We start from the raw sequence: 23,506 nt of genomic DNA, 5'->3' as shown, positions 1-23,506 counted from the left end.
TCTTTATCCAAAGATTTCCTCTTTTTGCCCTATTCAGTAATGCAATTTATTTGCTCACCTTGAAACCATCCCCCATTAGAAAAGTCCTGATGAATGGGTGGTCAGTTTGATAACCAAAATGCTGGCTTGATTCCCCAGCTTAACAAGTCAGGTAAGGTAAGGTTAATTTTTAAGTTAAAGAAAGACAAGTTCAAATTACATCAATTTAAACTCAACCAAACAAAAAGCCAGTAAAGACCATTATGCTAATCTGAAATGAATGACTGCATGCATTAAACCTTACATACAGAAAAAAAGTTATAAATCAACACAAAACAGTGAAGAAATTTTTTTTAGAATAAATAAAAAGCCTAAAAGAATATAAAAAGTCATATCTTAAAACAGAGGAAGGGCAAAGGAAATGAGATAAAGGAACAAGACAAAAATCTTGATGAAGGCCTAACAAAGATCCATAATTAAACAGAATAAGGATGCCTTCAAAATGATGGATGCAAAAAAAAGAACATAAAAAACCCACAAATTTTCTCAGAGGCACAAAATAAATTGTTCACAAAACTACTACATGTTGCTTATAGATTGTAGAAGTAAAGAGAAGCATGCAATCATATAAGTACAGGTAGAAACGCCATGTTATGTTAAGCTAAGTCTTCACCTCATCTAAGATGGGTGGAGTTCCAAAATAATATACCCATTTAAAGGTAACTTAAACATTTTTCTACTGGAGTAAAGGTAAAAAGTAGCCATCCAACAAATTACTAAATTTAGAGTTAAATTATTTGGCAAAGAGGCTAGTCAACTCTTTACTTTATTCTTTCAAATGACCTAAATCAGTCAGAACATAATTCAAAGTTATGTCCAAATAGGGTTGTCAAAAGTATCGATACTCAAAAAAGTATCGATACTGAAATGTTGTATCCGGATACAATATTCATTTTCAAAAGTATCGAGTACCAGTGGCACCTAAACAGTCATTCATCTAAAGTGCAGAATAGAGGAAAATGCACTTTCAGAACACTGTGTGATTGAATAATTCTGTGCACTTTTCAGTTTCAGACATTTTTTGTAACAGGTGCAGCTACTGAGAATTATTTTTGTTTGTTAACTGGTTTGGCTAGTGTCATTGTTATGTGTGCAAAGCATAGCCAATGAAGGAACACTTAATTTTAATTTTGTAAGTTTTTTATCAAGCTTGCTAAATACGGTGCACAGCAAACAACCTTAAAATGTTGTTCTTATTGTTTATTGTATTTATTTATTTATTGTATTTTAATTCTTAATCAAAATATTTCTGTTGAAATTTGGAAATTTTATCCTTGTGGTATCGAAAATGGTATCGAGTATCGAATATTTTCCTTAGCATCGGTATCGAGTTGAAAAATTTGGTATCATGACAACCCTATGTCCAAATTACTTTTGTTTTAAAGAATAAAGTAAAGTAACAAATACAAATGGAAAAAGTAATTAAAAAATGAATTCAGGCAGAAGAAAAACTTCTCAAAATCCATTTTTGGACACATAACTTATGAAACCATGACCTAAAATACATCAAGTACGAATAATAGAACGGGGTAACATACCTCTAGTGACAATATATACTTTTTCACTGCAATACCTCGACCTCTATGACACAAAAGAGTGTCACTGACAGAAAGAGCCACAATAACCTTTTTAAATTCAATTATATTGTCTCATATTGGATAGTGTGTTACCAGTTGGTCATTCACTGGGGTGTTCATCCTTAGACCTGTTGAATCGTTAAAGGAGTTGGCTTGAAATTTATTTCCGTCATACTAGTAGGTTCTTACACTTATGATCAAAATAAATTATATGTTCAGCATTCGTTTAATGCTATCAGACAAATAGAGTTAAAAAAAAGCATACTATTCTTTTGAAATTGGTTACTTTATATGATAGTTTAAGTATATTAAAAAAAAAAGACTAGCTTTAATGCATCAGAAAAATATGATTCATCCAAAGCAAATAGGGAAAACAGAGTGGGTTAGGGAAATTCAAAGGGGCTTCTCTTCCGGTGAACAGTTTTCCTTCCACCCTCAGGTTTGGGAACTTACGCAACAAGCTACCTGAGGGAGTCTGAGGCATGCTGAATTTATATGAACCAAACTCTTTGACATGACAGCAGAATTCGGCAAACACAAATACAGACACACAAACAGGCATAGGCACATCTGCAACCCAAGCGGAGTGAATAATTTATCACAACTTTCCAGCAAACTTTACCCAGTTTTAGCTACAGGAAGGAAAGCTTGTGAGAGAAAAAAAAAAAGGCTAGATAGTAATCTAGTCTAACTGGGCTGAACATTTGAGCTGCTGGGATAAAATGAATTAGCATGGAAATCATTAACATGTTCTCTTCTTTTGTTTTTGCCTGAAGCATTCTTTCATTTATCTGGGAATTATTTGGTAGTACAAAGGTCATATTTAAAATGGAGAGTATTGCTAATATAGTAATCAACAATATAATTTAAGAACAGGCTTTCAAGGTTCTTTGTGTCCATATGCTTTTAAGGTGTATGAAGGTACAGTTTTAAGAAAAGGAAGTAAACTTTCTTTCATTTAAAGTAGTTGATGTATTGAATGTTCAATATAAAATAACCTAGGCGTGAAATATATTTCATTTAATCCTACCTGTACAAAAATGACACCATAGCTTATGCTGTCAATTCAACTATTTTATTACATAATTACATAGAAGTGAGCAGCTGTAACAACTTGTAATATATAATGTATTACATATAAATAATTATATTATGTATATAATTATAAATAGTGGATATTCCTCCTGGATTCCTCTCGGAGTCAGCGCAGGAGATGGGAAACAAAAGGACTCTAACTAAAATAACATCTCTGCTGAATAATGTCTCCAAACCCATGCACAAGGCTGTTGCTGATCTGGAGAGGTCCTTCAGTGTCAGTCTACTGCATCCTAAATGCACCAAGGAACGTTATCACAAATCCTTCCTTCCAGCAGCTGTGAGACTTAAAACATCACTGTTCCCAGAAACCTTTATAAGTCGTTACATTCATGCTGATTTTGCACAGTTTCTCTCTTAGTCCCTTAAATAACATGATGCTGTCATAAAGAAAATCTGTGGTGTTGCTGCAATTTCCCCTTTTCCACTACTATAAAAATGTCCTGAGCTGTACATTGATTATTTATTCTTCGGGTGAAAGTACAGTATTTATATTTGTACAGTATAGTATTTTACGTTATTTATTGTTAAACTCTGTCACTTACTCTGTTATTTTAATACACTTTTAAAGTCCATATTTGTGTTACAACTTTCGCTGTATTGCTTCTGCTGATGTAACACCAGAATTTCCCCATTGTGAGACAATAAAGGTATTTCCTATTCTATTCTGTTCTGCAAATCCAACCCAGGGCCAGACAATACCCACATAAAAAATTGCAGCTCCATCTCATAAACAACAGTTTTTGTTAACATATTAAGGACTAAAGTTATTAACAATAATTCTGTAGACAGATTGACAGACCAGTCTCCCTCTGTGGTTTGGAATCTGAGAGTGGACCACTTTGGTCCAGCAGTTTGAGAAGTTATGGATTCACATGTGAATTCAAGGCCACATTCATCCCCCTACACTAAATCCTACATTAATCATCAGTACAACAGAATACTTCAAAAGTCAAAAATAGTTTTGACCGTAAAACCTTTACAGCCATTTAAGTAGTTAAATGACTGTAAAAGTATATACATCATATACATAGCTCTGTGATATCCCGGATGACCAAAACATTTGCCTCCTCCGATGTTCCATTCAGTTTGATGAGGACCTTACAGTTTGTGATCCATGTTGACTGGATCACCTCCTGCTACCTCAGGAACCAGGCCTTCCTCGTGATGTCAGCGTTCTTCTTGGTTAGGTGCCCGTTAATGAACATGTCTGACTCCTATAGTAACCTGCCCTGTGTCAGCAGAGCAGTTTTTTGTTTCCGGTTACTGAACCTCATGATAATCGCTGTCTGTCGTTGGTCCCTCATCTCTGGAGCGGGTGGCACGCTTCATCACAATGTGTCACAGTCCAGCTTTATCCCCTTCAACATGAGGCCACCTGTTCCTCCGTGAACTTTATCTCATCGGGTGAGGGCTCACCAGCCGGACAGGGCCCTGACACTGCGCCGGCATAAGAGCGGAGCTTGACACGCAGTCTGGTGATGATCACATCATTCATTCTATTGCAATACTCCAAGTCACCCACTCGGCCTTCCAAAACTGCAATCCATTTGTACTTTTCAGCAGATTCAGAAGATGTAAAGCCTTCACTTCTTTAACTAGGTCCAGAATGGACTTTAGCTAGAGACGAATGAACGAGGTTTCTCCAGAAAGGAAATCCAACGCTTTCCTTATCTCCTCAAAATCCTCCAAGGCAGGATTCTTCTTAGTATCCATGTTTGCAACAGGAATTTAAACACTGCCATGCAACAGCCAAGACGCCGCCAACACCAAGACTCCACTTTTGCGCCTTTGGCACAACTTCCGGAGTAAACTTCCAGTGTAATGGACTAATCCGTTCGACTGGTGACTTGATGAGTTACCAAAGTTAAAAAATCAAGTACCACAGACTAACTTAGTAAGGATGGACAGATTCTGATTTAAATTTGATTTACTTAATTTATTGATAATACTGTTGTGTGTGTCACACCAACAGACCTTTGAAAGAAATTTGGTAACATAATGATATGACTGTACAACACAAATGCTATTGCGCTGTTTTTCTATTGTTCTGTTCACGCAGGGAATGAAGTTACCATTAATTTTCAAGGTGGTCAATTCATCATATGATCCTTTCTTTGAAAACTGGTTCGCAATGGAAAAAAAAAAACTGGTCCGCTTTTTGATGGATAAGTGCAGAGCCAGTCTATATACCATACTTAACTAATGAAACCACATCCACATTTAAAAAATCTTTTAGATACTCTTAGCATTGCTAAATAAAAAAATGTACATACACATTTTATATATATATATATATATATATATATATATTCACATCTTATAAAAAATAAATATCCATTAAATCAACCAATTTTATGAAAAAAAGTGATTTCTGTCTACTTCATGTAGTCACCCTTTGTACAATATACATATCTGGATGCGAAAACAACACAGAGGAAGAAGGCCAACTTTTGTTATACATCCCTCTCCCAATATTTTTGTTCTTACTTATGGATTTTTCACCAACTTAATTGCATTCTAGGTGTATGCTTGTTGGAGCACCTGTGGGAGTGGATCAGAGCGAGAATCAAAGAGCTTGCAGTGTAAATTAGGAATTAAATGAATGGAAGTAAAGTACGGATTGGACTGGAGCAAAGTAGAGCCACAAGCAGCGTTAATCCAGGGTTTGCAATTATGTGCAAACTGTTCAACATTTGTTGAAGACCCTAGCGGCAACACGTCCAATCTGTTGGCCCATATGCATAGATGCTGAGGGATATTGATTAACAGGAAAAGTCAAAGTGAGGAGTGAGAGATGGAAAACTTTTACACAAAAAAAAAAATGGTTAGAGTAAAAGGTTTAAAACTCAAGCATAGGATTGTTTCATAGCTGAATACATAGAGTCAAATATTCAGATAAAATACAAAACAACTTCAACAAATGATTGAAGTAGTAGAGCCACAGTACAGAGTGATGATAGATGATATTCCCTTCTCATGGAACTACAGCAATATGGTAATTCTCCAACTTTTCACAAGAGTGACAAGAAAGAGTTGTCAAAGAGATGTCAAGCACACTGCTCCTATATTTTAATGTGCCGCAAGAAATCTTAAAGATACTATATATATATATATATATATATATATATATATATATATATATATATATATATATATATATATATATATATATATATATAGATAGATAGATAGATAGATAGATAGATAGATAGATATATATATATGCAAACAACAATAATGCTTGGTATTCCTAATGCCAAATTGTTTCAAATGTTTCTCTTTTTAAAAGCAATATACCTTAAAAAGAATCTGAAAATGGTGAGTTACCCATTTATATGTTATGGACGATGAAAGTAGGGCTGCTTCTAAAAATGATTTGGTAAATCGATTAATGTGTTGATTATTTTTTCAATTAATCGATCAATAATTGTATTGCATTGACCTGCGATGGACTGGCGACCTGTCTGGGGTGTACCCCGCCTCTTGACTGTAGATAACTAGAATGAAATGAACCCCTAGCGACCCTGCTTGATGTATAGATGGATAATTGCATAGCCAAATGTTCCTTAAAGAAGATTTTTTATGAAATTAAACCAGGTACAACTAAAATTTTTTCAGCTACAGTGTGTAACTTTTAGCGACATCTAGTGGTCAGACTGCAGACTGCAGCAACATGAACATCTCCCCCCCCACCGCTTCTCCCCCCCAACAGTACGGCGAGCGTTACGGGACAAAATGTCTTCCACGACGTCCGCATCACCTACCTTCTCAAGTCATGAGGTTTGTTTACATAGATAATTTTACAGATAGTATTTCATTAGTCTGTGTAGGGTATAGATTTCATGTAGACTTAAGATAATAAATATACCCGTTATTTTTTCTACATCGTTGTGACGTTTTGGCGATCTCGCAATCGCTAATTTGTTGGCTCTGCGCTGCCGTAGCGCAAGGATGTCTGCCTCCATGGCTGCGAGACCCGCTCTTATGTAATTATAAATAACGAATTCTAAGGCAACGCAAATATTAAGGTTAAGATGCTGAGCTCGTAGATGATGATAAATAACATAGTTAACATTATGTATAATATATAACATTTCTGACTGTATATCCCTGTAATTATTACACACTGTAGCTTTAAGTTCTGGATAGAGAATATTGACAGACACATTTTTTTTTCTTATCTGAAATGCAAAATTTTTATATATCCTCCGAGTAAATTTAAAAGAGAAATAACAATAAAAAATCATTATTTCCTAATTTCGTTGCAAAGTTACACCAGATAATTGAAATGCAAAGCATTTATAAGGTAAAGGAAATTTCAAACAACGGTTTACACTTTTGAATCATCAACAGCAGACTGTGAAATAAAAGTTTTTTTTTGTTGTTTTTTTAGAGTCACAGCAAAGACAACTTTTGGATTAACTGTTCCCATATTGCCAGATCTTTGTCCACCTTAGCAGAATCCCTAAACTTCTAGAGCCTCACACTGCCATAGACACTCACAGACACACTCAGGTATTCTTTCTTACCTGATGCTGCTCATGCTGCCCGCGTCTGATCCCAGCTTACATCTCTCCAGCTGCGTGGCGACAATCTGACGCTCAGCTTCAAGTTCTCTGGTTAGACGTTCAAACTGAAGCTCCTGATGAAAAAGAAAAACAAACCCTTACATGAAATTTAGCAAACAAAGTAATTTTAGGGATATCATCAAGTACATTTCACATCACATTTAGGCTGAAGTGAAGAAAGAGCTAATAGCCTGAAAAACAATTATTTTACAAAGGCTTCCTTATGTGAAAAGGGTTTGCTGTTTGTTGAAGATAATGTTCTCAAAAGTACAATATGAGCCATTTTTTCACTTAAATGTTCAACTGTTCCATGAACAAAAATATCATCTGGTCATTGAGGTCTTAAAAATATAAAACAATAAAAAAAACACTCTTTCTGCAACTTAAAAGGTCATAAAGTTAAAACAAAATATTCTGCTTATTAAATGTGCTTAATTAATCTAACCTCAAAAAACCTAAGCTCCCTTATAAAATTATATTTTAAAGTATTAGGTGTGTTTTTTTAATAATTTAATTTAAAAAGAAAAACATCCCCAAGTTTCAGTTTTTGTTGACCATGAATGTAGGAGATGTTACAAGAGTCTGCAATCTTTGAGGTGAAGTTACAAAAAGTTTGCCGTGAATACTGAGGTTCACACTAATATGCAATATGCAAATATCAAATCACACCAAATATATACAAAGCAGGTGACTGAATGATTAGAATAATCATTTTATAATCCAAATGTCATGGGTTTGATTAGCTCCCCCTTGCCATTGGTTGGTGTGCCCCTAGGCAAGGCACTTAGCACCAAGTTGCCTACCAGTATAAAGAGCAGTGCTAATTTGTCTGAGAGGCAGGTTTGATTAGAGAAGTGCCGTATAAATTTAGTCCATTTACCATATTCTAAATTTCTAACTAAGTTTTTTTCGTAAGTCATTGTTTGCATGTATTTGGTTTGGCGAAGTTGCATCTGATCACATCTTATTTGTTAATATATTCTTCTCTGTTATATAAAAAACAGATAAAATCATAAGAATATTGAATTTAAACATCCTGCCAATAATTTAAAAACCAAACTATGTGATGAAATTAGTGTCCTGCTAAAGATAACACAACAAGTTAATAAATCATTCATATAGCTAGTTTCTGTTGAATAGGACACTACAAGCATCCGTATATCCTGGGGTGTTCTGCAAACAAGATTAGACACTGTGTAACATGTGATGGGCCTTTTTTCTGACCTACATAATTTCAGAAACTGACAAACAGCAAAATATATTGTTTCTGTGCTGTGATGCATAAAACCCTACAACCTGGATTAATTCAAGGGAAGTCAAAGGGCAGTTATTGTGCCATAGGAGTTAGAATAATGCATGGTGTTACTATTCTAGCAGGGACGTTCTAGAGGGTGGATTGTAATAGGAAGCATTTGCTGACCAAGGGATTTATTTATTGAATTGACTTTCTAAAAGGTCACTTTTTACCCATAACCCTCTGTAAATGCATAAGCGCATATGTAAAATGAAGCATATACTTGTGAACTTAAGAACCGTGTGAAGGTGGATAAAATGCAGGAAGCTGCACCACACAAAAGATGTTTTAGATAGTAATGGTACATGTGTAAAAAAAAAATGTAATGCAAAGGGATCGAGAGAGAGTAAGAGACAGTAGATTGCTTTTTGTTGTATTTTAGTCATTTGAACCTCTGATTAAAGGGATCCTGCTTCACTATCTTGATATTTCAAACTAGACACATGCCCCCCAACACAACACAGCCCCATGCCTACCATTTCCTTCTCTGTTTTTCCCTTGAACCTTTTGTACATGTACTTTCATCAGCAGTTTACTCATAAATATGCACACTCCTATTTTCTGTTTTCAAATCAAATTCACAATTGCTTGTGCCCAATTAAAACCCCTACAAGAACAATAAGCATTGTGCACTAGTGTTATGCAGTGGTGTTTTAAGCTCATTGGTTCACTGCTTATGAGATGTAAGATAACACAGACACTAATTAAAAACAATATCTCACCCCATGAGATGACTGGTGTTACACGGTTTATTACAAGTCCTTCTGTCTTTCTCCTTGCTTTCCTTTGTTTATTATTTAGGAAATGTTGCATCAGTTTCACAGCTTTAAATACAGCAAGATAAATCTCAAACATGTGAATGAAGAAGCAGTTCCAAACCTTACTTCATTTTTTTTTTTAGTAAGTACGCAGAGAGATTGAATGGGCTCTATTACACCCTTGGGACCTTCATGTCTGAATTACAGCTTTGTTTTAAAGAGAGCTTCCTTCCTTCAAAGCTCTGGTGTGCTTCTCAAAGCATGCTGCTTTGTCACCTGGTTTGCGACAGTCACAAATTATTTAAATCCTCAAAGTGTAAAAATGCAAATCCCTGAACCCAGAGTGCCATTATGCTAATTGATTATTTATTATGCCTCAGTGATAAAAATTATTAACTAGCTTTTAAAGCAACAAAGAAATGTCTGGAATAGATCTGTAACATAGTGGGCAAGTTCTGCATTGGGGAGAGCTGTCCAGGTTTACATAACCTTTCATCAAGAGCTTTATTAATTTTAAAGACTTAAAACAAGAAAATGTCCCACTAGTCATTTATCATAGCAAATGAAGATAAATGGCTAGTGAATAATACTTATTTTGTGAACCTGGCAATAAATAATCCCAGTATTTCTGCTAGAAGTGTTGCATTTTATCAGAATCATAAATACTTTAATAATCCCAGAGGGAAATTACTTACTAATTACTTATGTTTATATGGCACTAAGAACATATAAGCCATGTCTAAGTCTTTGCATTTAAATTAAGATAAATTGGAAAAATCTGATGCAACATTTGAGACAGTCAGGATAGCAAAACTGTAATACATTGCTCTATGACTGCGATCAGAATGACACAACTCCCCTAAATCCAAGGTTGGGTACCTGACTAGACTCCCTTGTCAGACATTTTGACATATACTTTTCCAGAGAGGCCTGAGAGTGTCATCCAAAGTTGAATAAATAACTTACGAGTTCCTTGAGGAGCTCAGAGTAAATCTCATCCTCTTCAGGTCACTGCCACTGTGAATGTGTTAAAATACCTCCAAACCCTCATCCCCAATGATAGGCAGTCTCCTTTAGACTTCGGTTTCTTTTCAATAGGGAAGGTTTATGTATCAGATTGAGATTCATTCCTCTATCCAACTACACTGCCCTAAATAATTATAGGAATCACTGTTAAAGACTTAGTTAATAACCTTGAAATAATTTACTATTTTGTTATTGGAGGATAATCTCTAATCTTACAATAACATAATAATCTTGACATACTAAACGTTTTTACAAGGGTACAAAACCGTTTGGGCCCTCTGTACAAATGTGTACATAAAAAGAGTAAAAAGAGCTAGTGTTTAATAAAATAAATATTGAAAACAAGTGAGAACAGTCTGATCATGAATCGTTATGAGTTATCACAGTATGGCCAAAGGATAAAACGATTGCTCTTGTGCTATGCATCAGACTTATTCTCTTAGGCAAATAACTTACCCTAGAAAATAAAAAGAACTCATGGATAACCAGTCACATTCAGAAAATCAAACATCCAGGTAGTCAGATGGTATTAAAAGCATCAATCACTTAGCGCTGTTTTCTAAGGGAATACAGCCGCTGACATTGTTATCAGGTTGTAACGTGTTGTTAAAATTTATCAAAATTAACATTATAAAACTACTCCCTTGTTTACTTAATTCAGGACGTTTGCACCAAGACAGTTAATGCAAGGATAGACCTTCTGAGAGATCACCTATGGGGATAGTCCTGAGCTCTAAGGGGAGAGAAGCAGAGTACAAAGAACGCTGAGCCCCAAAAACACAGCATGGTTGGACAGATCAGAAACAATTTGGGTGAGCGTAAAACACATTTCCAGTGACATCCAATATCCTCTCAGGACTCAACCTTAAACCTAAAGGCTTGTTCAGTTGTAAAACATTTACATTTCAGGTGTAGGTTCATTTTTTGTGACATGGACAGCACACTATTTGCAGCATTTTATTCTCTATGGGGTTTTCTCCCTCTGTACCCAATATTCTGGCCACCTCTACTGGGGATTGTGAGGCAGCTCCCAGATTTAAAAGAAGGAAGACTAAACTTTACACAGGACCATACTGCACAGCTGTATTTTTACATCCCTAAACTTTTTGCAGTTTTATTATATTTTTTTTTCTCCACACAAAAAGTAAAAAAATAAGCTGCAATTGTAATTATACAAAACAAAAGATGCAATATTTAGGTTTTAAGACATGTTTAACCAGGAGTACCAATATATTCAATTGCTGCAGAACCGCAGCTAAAGTCCACAGCACTCTATCCCCATACAAACAAATTAAGTATTCTTTCTTTCGCTCTACCTGTTCCATGTGATAGGAGGAGCGACTATAAACATTAAATGTTAATAGACATGTAATGACAGGCTACGAAGACTGACCATGCAGGACACATACCTGCATTTTTGCTTGTATCAATGCTAAACTAAATATTTCCCTGGCATTCCAGCATTGCTTTAGTTTACTCTGGGAACGACACAAGGCGGTCGGACCAGATTCAACCCTGGTCACAGATCTGGATTCCCTGGCATGGTTGGCTTCAGTGATGTTTGCAGGTTTTAAATCAACTTTGGTTGATAAACCTAAATTACATTTGTTTCCAAAATGCGATTCACGTGTCTTATTAAATGGCATTTCAAAATAAAGACTGAGCTCATTAAAGAATAGGAAGTAACTTGCCACAGCCTTTTCGAGGCTTTAGGTGGGCATGGGTGGGTGGATATTTTACCTAAGATATACAATCCTGATATTGTTGTTATTAATATTCCAATTTCTTTTTTAAAGCTTAACAAATAGATAAAAAAAATGACAGAAAATGAAGGTATTAAGTTGTTAGTCTGGAAGACACAGATGTATGGATAACTAAGACAAAACCTGTGAGGTTAGACACCAGCAAAATTTAAGGAATTTCTCTTGTTGCTCATCAGTTATTACATGGATATTATAAGCATAATAAAGCAATTTGGAGTGAATTATTTCTGATGAGAAACATAACTCCTCTTCCCAGAAGTAAATTATCTTAGTCAGGTGTTCTTGGGCTCACATAGTGCAATTTTAAGATAAGTAGTAAATAAATAAGAAACTAAGCAAGTAAATAATTATAACTTAAGTTGAAAGTTACTCATGGTAATCTACTGGTTTATTTAAAGAGGATTTGAAAAGATTTTCCTCTTTATTTCCTTTTTTGCCTAATGCTTTAATGCAATGTTATTAGACACAATATATATGGGAGACAGAGCAAAGACTGGGCTAATCAGCCAATAGGGAGTAGGTGTGGATAGAAGTAACTACCGTAGAAGGGAGCTAAGGGAAAGAAGACTAGCACAAGGGGCAACAGATAGTGCCTCCAGAAAATGCAACACAACTTAAATATAACACAAAATGGAAAAGAAACCAATAACCAACAAGAGAATGACACAGATAACTGAAAACTCAAAAATAAATATATATATACTTTTTGAGTTTCTTGTGTGTGTGTGTGTGTGCAGAGTCTCTAAAGGTATGTTAGCCTACAGAAATTCACTTCCTTTATCAGAATAAGGTCATTTCTCTTCAACAGCCAGTAAGCTCCCACAACAAGCCTTAGGGTCATAGAAACAGTAGTTTGTTTGGTATCTTGGCTGCTTGCTAAGAAAGAAACATTAGGAAACAGAGGGAATTGCACTATCAACAGTAAACAGAGAATATGCAAAATCATGATCCTCAGCTTCCACTCAGAAGAGATGCACTGTGAAACTATCTTGCCAAAATCCTGTTTAACTCTGACCATCAAATATGGGAAAGCAAAACTCTGACAAACTAAAGGAGGAGTACAACTGAAGGTTACTCGCCTCATGCATCTTACATTCTTTGATATTAAGATCAGCTTCATCATTTTCAATACAGACAACTGAAGCTTATATAACCAGTATAGAATTTAGCAGAGAATCGTTTCTGCTTGCCCTCCTATGCATGTCCTGTCTGTCACTTTAATGAGCATGTAAAACCCTATCAGGAAAAGATTTCAGGAAAGGAAGGCTAGGGGACAGGAAAGAAAGAGGAGAAAGATGAAGGAATCCAACAGAGACAAAGACAACTGCTGATGAATGCCACATGAAATGATACCCAGAGGAGGGAAAACTGATCCACTCTAACTGAATGTGCAACCGTGTGCAAAAAAAGAGAAGGTAGTTTTCAAGTCAAGCATGGAGGGTGTGCCGTTACAAGCTGCAGAGAAAACAATCTAAAAACTGACTCCTTTAATTCTAAGGTTCTACAAATTCAAATGTGAAAAGAGAGAAATAGAATCACACTACATCTTCAAAAGATAGAAGTCAATCTCTCTTCACGTGTTTAAATCAATCCACAGAAGCAATAACCTTAGTAAAATAGGAGACATATTCTACATTATTGTTATATTTTACTTACTACTATAAAAGCAGCAAACTCAATATTATACACACTTAAAACTATCTGACCATATCTAGAAGTTACATAGAATGATAAAAAAAAATAAGGAACAACTTATTTTTTACATGCTAACATTAGAGTAGATATATGTATGTCTTAATATTTAAACACTAAAAAGCATACATTCATATTTTAAAATCAATATAGTCAGCAGCTATCTTTGTTGTGCTTTCCTTGCAACCAAATCTATGCCAGGTAAAGTGTTTGCAGTGCTGAAACCCTCATTCATCACTATTTTATACATCTAGTATTATGATACAGAATAATGTAGACATGGTGCTCATCGATTCCCACTGTGATAGCATCTTCTTCATCCCCTGCTTTACATGCCCTATTGTATGTAAGCCACAAATGTGCCACACAGTGCAGCACATACTGATTGAATGAGTCAATTCAGAAAACAGTGGGAGTGATGTTGGGCAAATATATAAATTTCAGGTTTAATACATCATAGTCAACAGTATTCAAACTGGATCTAATATTTTCTGTGCTGTAATAAACTTCTGCACACAACATGTGTACTGCTGTTTTAAGATCAAAGAGGGCTTACCTTTTTTTTTATAATTTACATGTTTAAAACCCTTCACTTAGGTGATCGTATAGAAGCTTTAAATAATAGAATAGAACCCTTTATTTTCCCACAATTCTGGTGTTTAAAGCAGCAAAAAGGTTATAGAAAAAATTGTCACACAAATGTGGACCTTAAAAAAAATGTGAGTAACATAAACAGATATAATTCATTCTTTGTTATGTAATTTAAAAGGTTAATATTTTATTGGTTCTTTGTGATAAAGAGTGTATTCGCATGTCTCAGAATGATGCTTTCAGGTCCAAAGGCCCTCACCGCTAAGGTAGTACCATGCTGATAAAGGCAATCTGGCCAGGCTAGAGCAATACAACAGACAGATCTTCACTTTTAAATCATTATTTAACTAAAGCTGTAAAGACAGATAAATAAATAGATCCAAGGAACCAATCATTTTCTGTGGCAGTACACTTCAACATAAAAAATTATCTCAGTAATACACCTTTAGTAAAGGTGCCATACCAGGGCAAGAACCAGTTCTTCAGGAGCACTGCTTCTTTTGGCCCCTATCTAGAACTTTAACAAGTAATTGAATTCATTTCTCAACTTAATTTATTAGTCTTCAACTTCTAAACTTAATAAATTTTTTAGCTTTTTTTATTGTCATTACACTGTCACAAGTACAGAGCAACAAAATTCACTCTCTGCATTTAACCCATCTCTTTGGGTTTAAGTGGGCTGCCAATGTGCGGCGCATAGGGAGCAGTGTGGGGTTAACGTTCTTGCTCAGGGACCCAGAGTGTCAGTTCGCTTGGAGTGGGGCTTGAACTTAGAACATCTGGATTCCAAGCGCAATGCCCTAACCACTAGGCCACACTCCCCCTAATTAATTAATTGTTACCCCTTAATTGTTCCTAATTTGTTTAAGTTGGAGCAGCTATTTCTTTTTCGAGTGCAGTTTATCTACAATAGAATGCTGCTCCCTATGCCCTCATTAACATCGGACTCAAACTGAATATGGTGCTGCTGTGGTCTTATAGGTCAAGTGTACTCTGCATACCCAGAACCTGACATGGAGAAGCAGCTTTTAGTTCCTATGCTCCACTCATGTGGAAACTCCCAGAAAACTGTAGAAAGGCTAAAACCTAAACTGCTTTTAATCAAGATCAAAATCGTATTTGTTTAAATGTCAAGATTGGGTGGAGGCTTTTGAGGACCCAAATGCAGAGATCAGGAGGCAGAGGTGAATCTTGTAGATTTAATGACAGAACTGAGGCAAAATACAAAAATACAAGATACAAAAGACCTGAAAACCAAACAACAACAAGGAACCAGCACAGAGTGACTGCAGAGGTGGAGTATATAAGAGGAACAGAACAAAGGATGGGCTAATGAGCTTAATAAGGAGCAGGTGTGAGTGGAACTAACTAGAAGGAAGGCAAGGGGAAAGGAAAGAAGCAAAAGAGGGCAACAAAGAGTAACTAAACCTGCTTGAATATAATGGAAAATAAACCAAAGATCAACAAAACATAACAACTGAAAATTCAAGAGTCCCAAAAGGGAAGATCCATAACATTAAAGGTGCTTTTGACTGTGCAGAACAGAACAATTGAGCCACATCAGACACAAGGATAAAAGTGTGTGACTAAATTAAATTTACTTGGTAAAATAATAGCACGAATTAACATAAAATTAGTACAGTGATGTCTCATCAAAGAGGACAAAAATAAAATCTAGCTAAGTGCTTATTTCCACGTGGTTTGACTCATAAAGATCGGCTGCATGTGTGAAAGACAATTTCCTGTTGTTTTCTCTTTTTTCCCAGTAGAATAAAGATTCACAAATTAATTTGAAATCTTGGATGCTAAAGTTAAAACAGACAACTTGATGAACCCACTTGTTTGCTAAAGTTACAATAGACATAACTGAGGTACTACAAAGCATGCAATATATGTATCAACAAGGTAATTTTAAACTGCCTTATATTAAAAGACCACATCCAGAGTGATTTTATGAAAGATTAACACAAATATTCGAATCAAACTGCTTGAAATTAATTATCTGTATATGTTACTCTAAAAAAATTAAATTCAAAGTTCTAAATGTGAAAAGAATGATTGTGGATATATATGAAACCTTAATAATTACTGTAAATACATCGTATTTTTCTTATTTGTTAAACAGCAAAAGTAAAGCTTCCTTTTATTAAAGCAAACAGAATTTTTTATGTCTAAGAAACTAAAGGGGTAAAAAAAATCTGAAGATTTTAGCTGTTCTATAGACCAAGTGTGTTGTTATTTTATAGCTTAACTATCTTCAGAAGTTCTAAGCAAATATATGCTCTATTACGTGATAAAATGACTTTGACATTTAAAAGTAGTTTTTAGTTACCCGATTTGTAGATTATTGTGGAAAATCTGTAGATTATAATGCATCTTTTAAAATATAGTGGGTAAACAAGTCGTGTAGAATAAGCACCTGCATTAAGGTTTTAAATTCAATAAAAAAAACATTATCTAGAGCTGAGATGTATGATCGCCAACAGCTGGCGTATAACAGTTTTATATGCGTTATAAATATTCAACACATAAACACAGCAGTACTCTGACAGATCTCTCCTACATTAAATTATTTAAGAGTTCTGTGGGCAAAATGAAATCAACTCTCTTTTCATCTGCAATATCTTTTTTCTCCACACTGTCAATTGCACTGTTTTGTCGTTTTTATTTTAGTTTTTTCTTTTTTTTTGGTTTCTGCTTTTTTATTTATTTTAGGAAAAGGCTTTGGTCTATTATCTTTGAACCAGGCAAAATTCATGCAGTTTAGAACTTATAATTTGTATGCTACAATGTTATCAAACCCCGACACATTCAACATAACCTCTATTATGACCATATCATGTTATTTAGTCTGTTTCAGAAGAAAACGAAAAGAAAAACAACCAGAAAAGAGACCAGACTAAATACAATAGAATAAAGCAAATGTGGACTGGTTTTATCAGGTGGGAAAAAATAAGAGAAGTGAAAAAGAAATGTTAATTAATGTATAGCACTTTGAATTGTACTTGTAATGAATTGTAATATAAAAATAAACTTGCCATGCCTTTCCTGATTAATCCTTTTCTCTAGATATGTGTCATTTTTTTCCTTCGTTTTGGTTTTTCAGTAAAGGAACTGGAAGCATTTCATATCAAAGGAGATTAAAATGCCAAAAGCTCACTTTTATAAACTACAATTAAATGCTTAGGAGAATTTTCTACACTGTTGCAACATGTTGACGTGATTTGCTTTAACACTTTCTGTTAGCACTTTTTTTAAAAGTACACATTATTTTGAAAGACTGTCCAAAATGTTACTTGTCTAAGATTTCCAAATAACTTATGCATGCAGTTAGGAAGGGCTGGTTTTATGGTTGATGATTAGCAGATATATTAACAGATAAGCTACTTTAAAAGAAAAATTCTATTATAAGCATATTTACATAATCTTATCATGTAAATTTATTTTATTTACTAATGAGCAACTTTCATACACATTAAGGCCTTGTATTCCACAGGTATATTTAAAGTTCCTAAAGCTGTTGCATACTCAACCCAATTTAGGTCAGCAATAACAAAATACATTGAATTTTCTTTGATAAGTAGCCCCTTTATAAAGTAAGCACATCTCAATGATTATAAAAACTTATCTTTTAAACCATTAGCTAAATGAAGCAGTCCCCTAAATATTTTGACATACATATATATATATATATATACATATACATATACATATATATATATATATATATATATATATATATATATATATATATATATATATATATATATATCTATATATATATATATATACACATATATATATATACATATATATATATACATATATATATATATATATATATATACATATATATATATATATACACATATATATATATACATATATATATATACATACACATATATATATATACATATATATATATACATATATATATATATATATATATATATATATATATATATATATATATATATATATATATATATATATATATATATATATATATATATATATATATATATATATTCATCATATCACATAGAAATATATCAGATGCAATTTGATATTTAAGTTATAAGTAAGTTTTACATATGCAGTTGACATTGCTATCACATGTTTCTCTGAGTGGGTCATTACAGGCTCATTACTGGGGTTAGTAGAGTGTCCCAATGTAGACAGGGTGCAGGCAGAATAACTGTTAAGGTGATTTATTGAAGAAACAAAGGAAAATTAATTACCAGCTGAAAAAACATTGAACACCCCAGAAGGAGTGAAGAATTATGAGGAACAAAAAATCCAGTAGAACCATGGGAACAACTAAACAGCAGCCTGCACGCAATGACTGAAACCTGGCAGCTTGAGGACCAGTGATTAATGACATGGAAAACCTGAGAGCATTTACACTGATGTGCTGTAGCTGTGAGAGGTCGTTAACAGGGTTAAGGCTGGGTCTAACTTAGGAAGAATAAAAAAAAATATGGGAGTAAATACAAGAAAAATAGTAAAAATGAAATTTTGAAAGAAAAAAAACGATAAATATTTTCTAAATTCAAAAGTTACAAAAAGTTTGGATCTTGTTTAAAACACCTAAGAGTTGCACAATTATTTACTAATTGAATATTACAATCAATAATTAGGTTAAAAAAAATGTTCCAGCTTTTTATTGTCATTACACCGTCACAAATACATAGCAATGAAATTCACTCTCTGCATTTAACACATGAGTACCCTACCTATAGCCCACATATTTCTATGGTGGCTGCTGCTCTCTGAACCAGGGGAGCCTCCATGGTGTTAATTAAATCCAAGCATCATGTTTTGCATTGACAAATGTTTAAACACATAAAACCATCACTAGAACAGGTGAAAATAGCTGTTGTGAAGCGCTCTGAAATAATAAATTCCAGAAATCATTGCAAGAGTTCAGCACGAGATGACTGCTTTGAATGAACGATCGCTTCTCCCTCCAGACTCACGAGGAAAATCTCCTTGCTGTCTGATCACTGTCAGTCAAAACTGTCAGGCAATTAGCATCAAGCAGTCAGCTTAACAACCAGCACCGGTTCTATAGACCTTCTAAGAGGTTCAGCCTCGCTGGAGGTGATGTATTTTTGTGTATTATCCAATCAGGGCTCTACTTTCTCACTGCTTACCTCACTAGACCGAGGCTCAAACCTCAACATGTATTTCTCATAGAGGCTGAAGGCAGCGTCCTGCTGCTCCAGAGCGGGGAGGATATTGCATCCAAGAGTGGCTCAACAGCTGATTAATGTGCAACATTCTCATGAAATCAAGCATATTTTAGAGCAGATTTAATGGCTCCAACAGATACACGGAGAAACATCAGAGATCTCAGTGCAGAAATGCACAGTTCTAGGTACAGGTAAGATACTGAGAAGAAGGTTTATGGCTTGAGGCCTCTGGTAGAGTGCCCAACCCTGAGATGAGGGAACCACCCATCCTGCCCAGTAGTACGAGGATTGTGTGAGAGAGCAGCTCTCACACAGACAGACAGACAGACAGACATGTATACTCAACACAATTTACTACACATTATTTCTCTAGTTCTTACGCATTAGCAATATTTCTTATTTTTGCTTTCACTCCAGTGATGCCTTAGACTAAATGTGCTGAGGTATATGGCTATATGTATGGATAATGACAATTCTGATTATAATTATGAGATATGTACAATGTCACACATTTAATGTTAAAGTTTCAGCCATTTTTTTTAAGAACTTGGAAGACAGAACAACCAGGCTTATGCTCAGTTAGTGTGGGTTTAGCGACAGACAAAATGTCATTTGGAAAATGTCACGGCTTAAATGGCAGTGCAGCTCTCTGTGCCTCTTAGTTTGTCAATTTGTGTGAGTGTGCATGTGCACATGTAGGTGTGAGTGTCCTCATATTTACTTTTACCCCCCAGCACACAGAGTAGGTATCTATAAAATATATATGGTACAAACTTTATGTAACTTAATTGTTAATTTAACCTTTTCTACAGATGGAGAGAAACGGCAGTCGTAAAAGGTTGGTTTTAATTCCCTGTTAGTACTGTGTGTAAAACCAGACTAACAGACTAGAAGCTGGAAAGTCTCTTCAGAATCCCCATCTTCACATTTTGACATGCAGTTTAAATATACACTAAGAAAGAAAACTCTTAATTTGTTTTTCTATCTAATCTGAGTATTTGGATTTCCTATTCCTCTTATACGAATTTAAAAGCTGACTCAATTAAAATGTCTCATTCAACCACATGTCAAAATAAAGATAGATCACAGAAAGGATTGAAAGAGTTTAGGGAAAAATAATGTATATTTGAGAGACTGTTTAATATTTTAACTAAAGAAGGTGGTGGCAGCCTTTTAAAGATTTCTTGAGATCAGAGGACCGCACTTTTTGGTTCCTCAGACGAGTAGCAAAATTCTTGCCAAAAAAACTGCATGCATAAACACTCTTCTTTAAAACTTGCTAGTGAAGAGACCTTAAGCGGGACACTCACTTTCTTCTCCTCCTCTCTTCTCAGACTCTGAAATGAAATGTGGCTAATTTATAAATTTAAGAACTGTGACTCTGTAAAAGGTTTCAAAAATTGTTCCATGATATAAAATCCAGTTACTCAACCAGTAACATGTCCACTGACCTCCAAGACAGCCTTTACTGACTGGGTTGGGTATCACCACCACATAATGTGGCAGAGGACCCCCCAAACCCTCATAGGTTCTAACAAAACTTACAAGCACTTGTTTTGATCGATCAATAGGTTTAAGTTAATGCAACCATGCTGGTCACTGAGGCTCTAAGAGAATTAAAGATTAGGCGATGTCAGGATAACAAATTCTGTTGGATGATATATTGTTCCAAAAATTATTGTGATAAATGATAATATAATAATTAGGTTCAAATTCAAAGTCTTCTCACACTGCAGCTGCCAGGCTCAGCTTTTAAACCAATTCCATCTCTGTCTTTCCATATCTAAGCTTGGATTTCTTTGGCTGGCTACATATCAATGACATGCTACACTTTCTACACCACGGAAGGAATATCTGTCTTGATCTTGGCGTTGGTGTCTGGTCTGATTACCCATTTCACTCACCTGCCTATCTCCAACCAGTTCTCATTACCGCTAATCTGATCCACCTTCTTCAGCATCTATTTAACAAGCATTTGGTGAGAGTTCTCTAGAGTACCTGACTGTTTCTGATTGCATGATTCTGCCTCTGGACCTTTGAGCCTGCCTGTCCCCATTATGAACTGTTTGCCTGACCTGTTTTCAGACTCCGGCCAGATTTCTGCCTGTCTGTGAACCAAACCTGGAACTGTTTCCCCACTTCGTTATGAATTTCCCTTCGGTACCTACTTGGACCTCTGATCTCCTGGCTCTGACTACCGAGCGCATCATCATCACCGGGTTTGGCTTCGACCTCTGGATTATCAAACCTTCCTTCGCTTACTCGGTTCTGATCTCCTGCCTATCCTCTGACCCCCGAGACATCAGCGTCTGGAACTCTCTGGGTGCTATGTCATGTAGGGCCGTGTCTCGTTGACAGCCGACAGGCTTGATCCAACCTCACCCTCTGAACTTGGATTGAACTATAAGACCAGGTTAGTGACTCATGTTCGTTATCATCCACCTCCAGATAGGCATTGTCACTAACCTGTTGTCTCCTCCTGCAGAGGTTCCTGCCTTAGATGCCGAAACTGTACAATGCAGTTCAGTTTATGATGAACGTGGTGAGAAATCTAATTGTTTCTCTGCCTTGAATACTGGGTCCTATTTTTCTGAGTTTGGCAATATCGGGAGAAGTGAGTCAAGACTGATGGCCCAGAGACTCAATGAAATCAAACAAGCATGTACTGTGAGCTTATTTACATTTGTCTCATTACTCCCTTTTTATCATGAGGCTAATTAATTTATTGTTTATTGTGACAGGTCTAAACATGTCTCTAGAGTTTCTCCATGCTTCAATTAATCATGTGTGATCATTTACTTTATACCTTATTCTCCAAACTGGTTGTGTTTTTATTGGGTATGTGTATCAAGGAATATGTAAACACAATTGGTGCATTTATGCCAGATGTATTATCCGAGTCCTAAAGGATAAATTAGAGTGAAAAGCATGAATAACATAAATATCACACAAACCATCAAGCTCAACAAAGGTGAATGTAGCAATCCATTCTGCCAGTATTTTTATTTGATATTCATTTAGCGAATCAGAATAAAGCTATTACTAACTCTAACATGTGGGCTTACGGATTGTGTAGTTGATAAAAAACATTCAAAAATAAGTTCAGGTATCTTTTGGATCTATCTAAGCAGATCCAGTAACTTCATCAAACAACTACCAAACAATATTTAGTTCAACTTAATTGAATGATATGGTTCTATAAAGGGCTTTGCTCAATGAAATGATAATTTCGGTATAACTTAGGTTTCATGGTTTAAACATAGACTAAGATTAACTCATTGACTTTTCAGAACGTAAAGTGTATTTTTCTTAATTTCTAGACAAAATCAGGTAGACAACAGTAATTATTGTGTGAATGGAAACAATATCAGACTTTCTTTTGAATGGTTTTCTCTTTGTGCTCTTGTGCTTTCTCTTTGTAGACTTTGTAGGATGAATTTAAGGCCATATCATAAATTCTGCCCTCAGTTCTTTTTAAAATGTGCTGCATGTAAGACATGATGCTTGACAAGGTGTAATTCAGTGAAATTCTGGCTCTTATATCATGCCAAAGTACAGCAAAGGTTATCTCAAGGTTCTTTAGAAGACAGACAGATCCAGTTCTTATTCTGTTAAACAGAATTCAATATAGTTGAAATTTATCCAGTCTCTTAGATAAGGATGGAAACATACAATTCAATTGTACCCTCATGATTGTACAGCACTGAGACAGTAGAAAACAGCCACTTTCTTTTTAAAGGAAGAAACATCTAATATGCAGTAATATAACTCTACATGAGTACTAATATTGAACAAAAAATATTTTATATTTAATATCTTTTTCTTTACTTGGGGAAAAACATGAATACATATATTAATAATTAAAACAAACAAACTAAAAAACAAATAAATTGTCTAATTCA

The 23,506-nt window shown here is 35.0% G+C and overlaps 1 protein-coding gene across 5 annotated transcripts in view; it reads right to left on the bottom strand.

Annotated features, from left to right (window-relative positions):
- Positions 1 to 23,506, bottom strand: part of ctnnd2a (catenin (cadherin-associated protein), delta 2a) — a 300,110-nt gene that overhangs the window by 199,508 nt on the left and 77,096 nt on the right. For all 5 annotated transcript variants that reach the window (XM_038286754.1, XM_038286751.1, XM_038286752.1 and 2 more), the window contains exon 3: positions 7,244 to 7,356. In XM_038286754.1, the coding sequence (XP_038142682.1) occupies positions 7,244 to 7,356 (113 nt within the window). The remainder of the gene's footprint in view (positions 1 to 7,243; positions 7,357 to 23,506) is intronic.

This window comes from Cyprinodon tularosa, unplaced genomic scaffold (genome assembly GCF_016077235.1).
Source record: "Cyprinodon tularosa strain WSP-4 unplaced genomic scaffold, ASM1607723v1 ctg23, whole genome shotgun sequence".
NCBI lineage: Eukaryota > Metazoa > Chordata > Actinopteri > Cyprinodontiformes > Cyprinodontidae > Cyprinodon > Cyprinodon tularosa.
The sequence above is the reverse complement of the archived record's forward strand: the minus strand, read 5'-3'. Positions and strand labels throughout refer to the sequence as shown.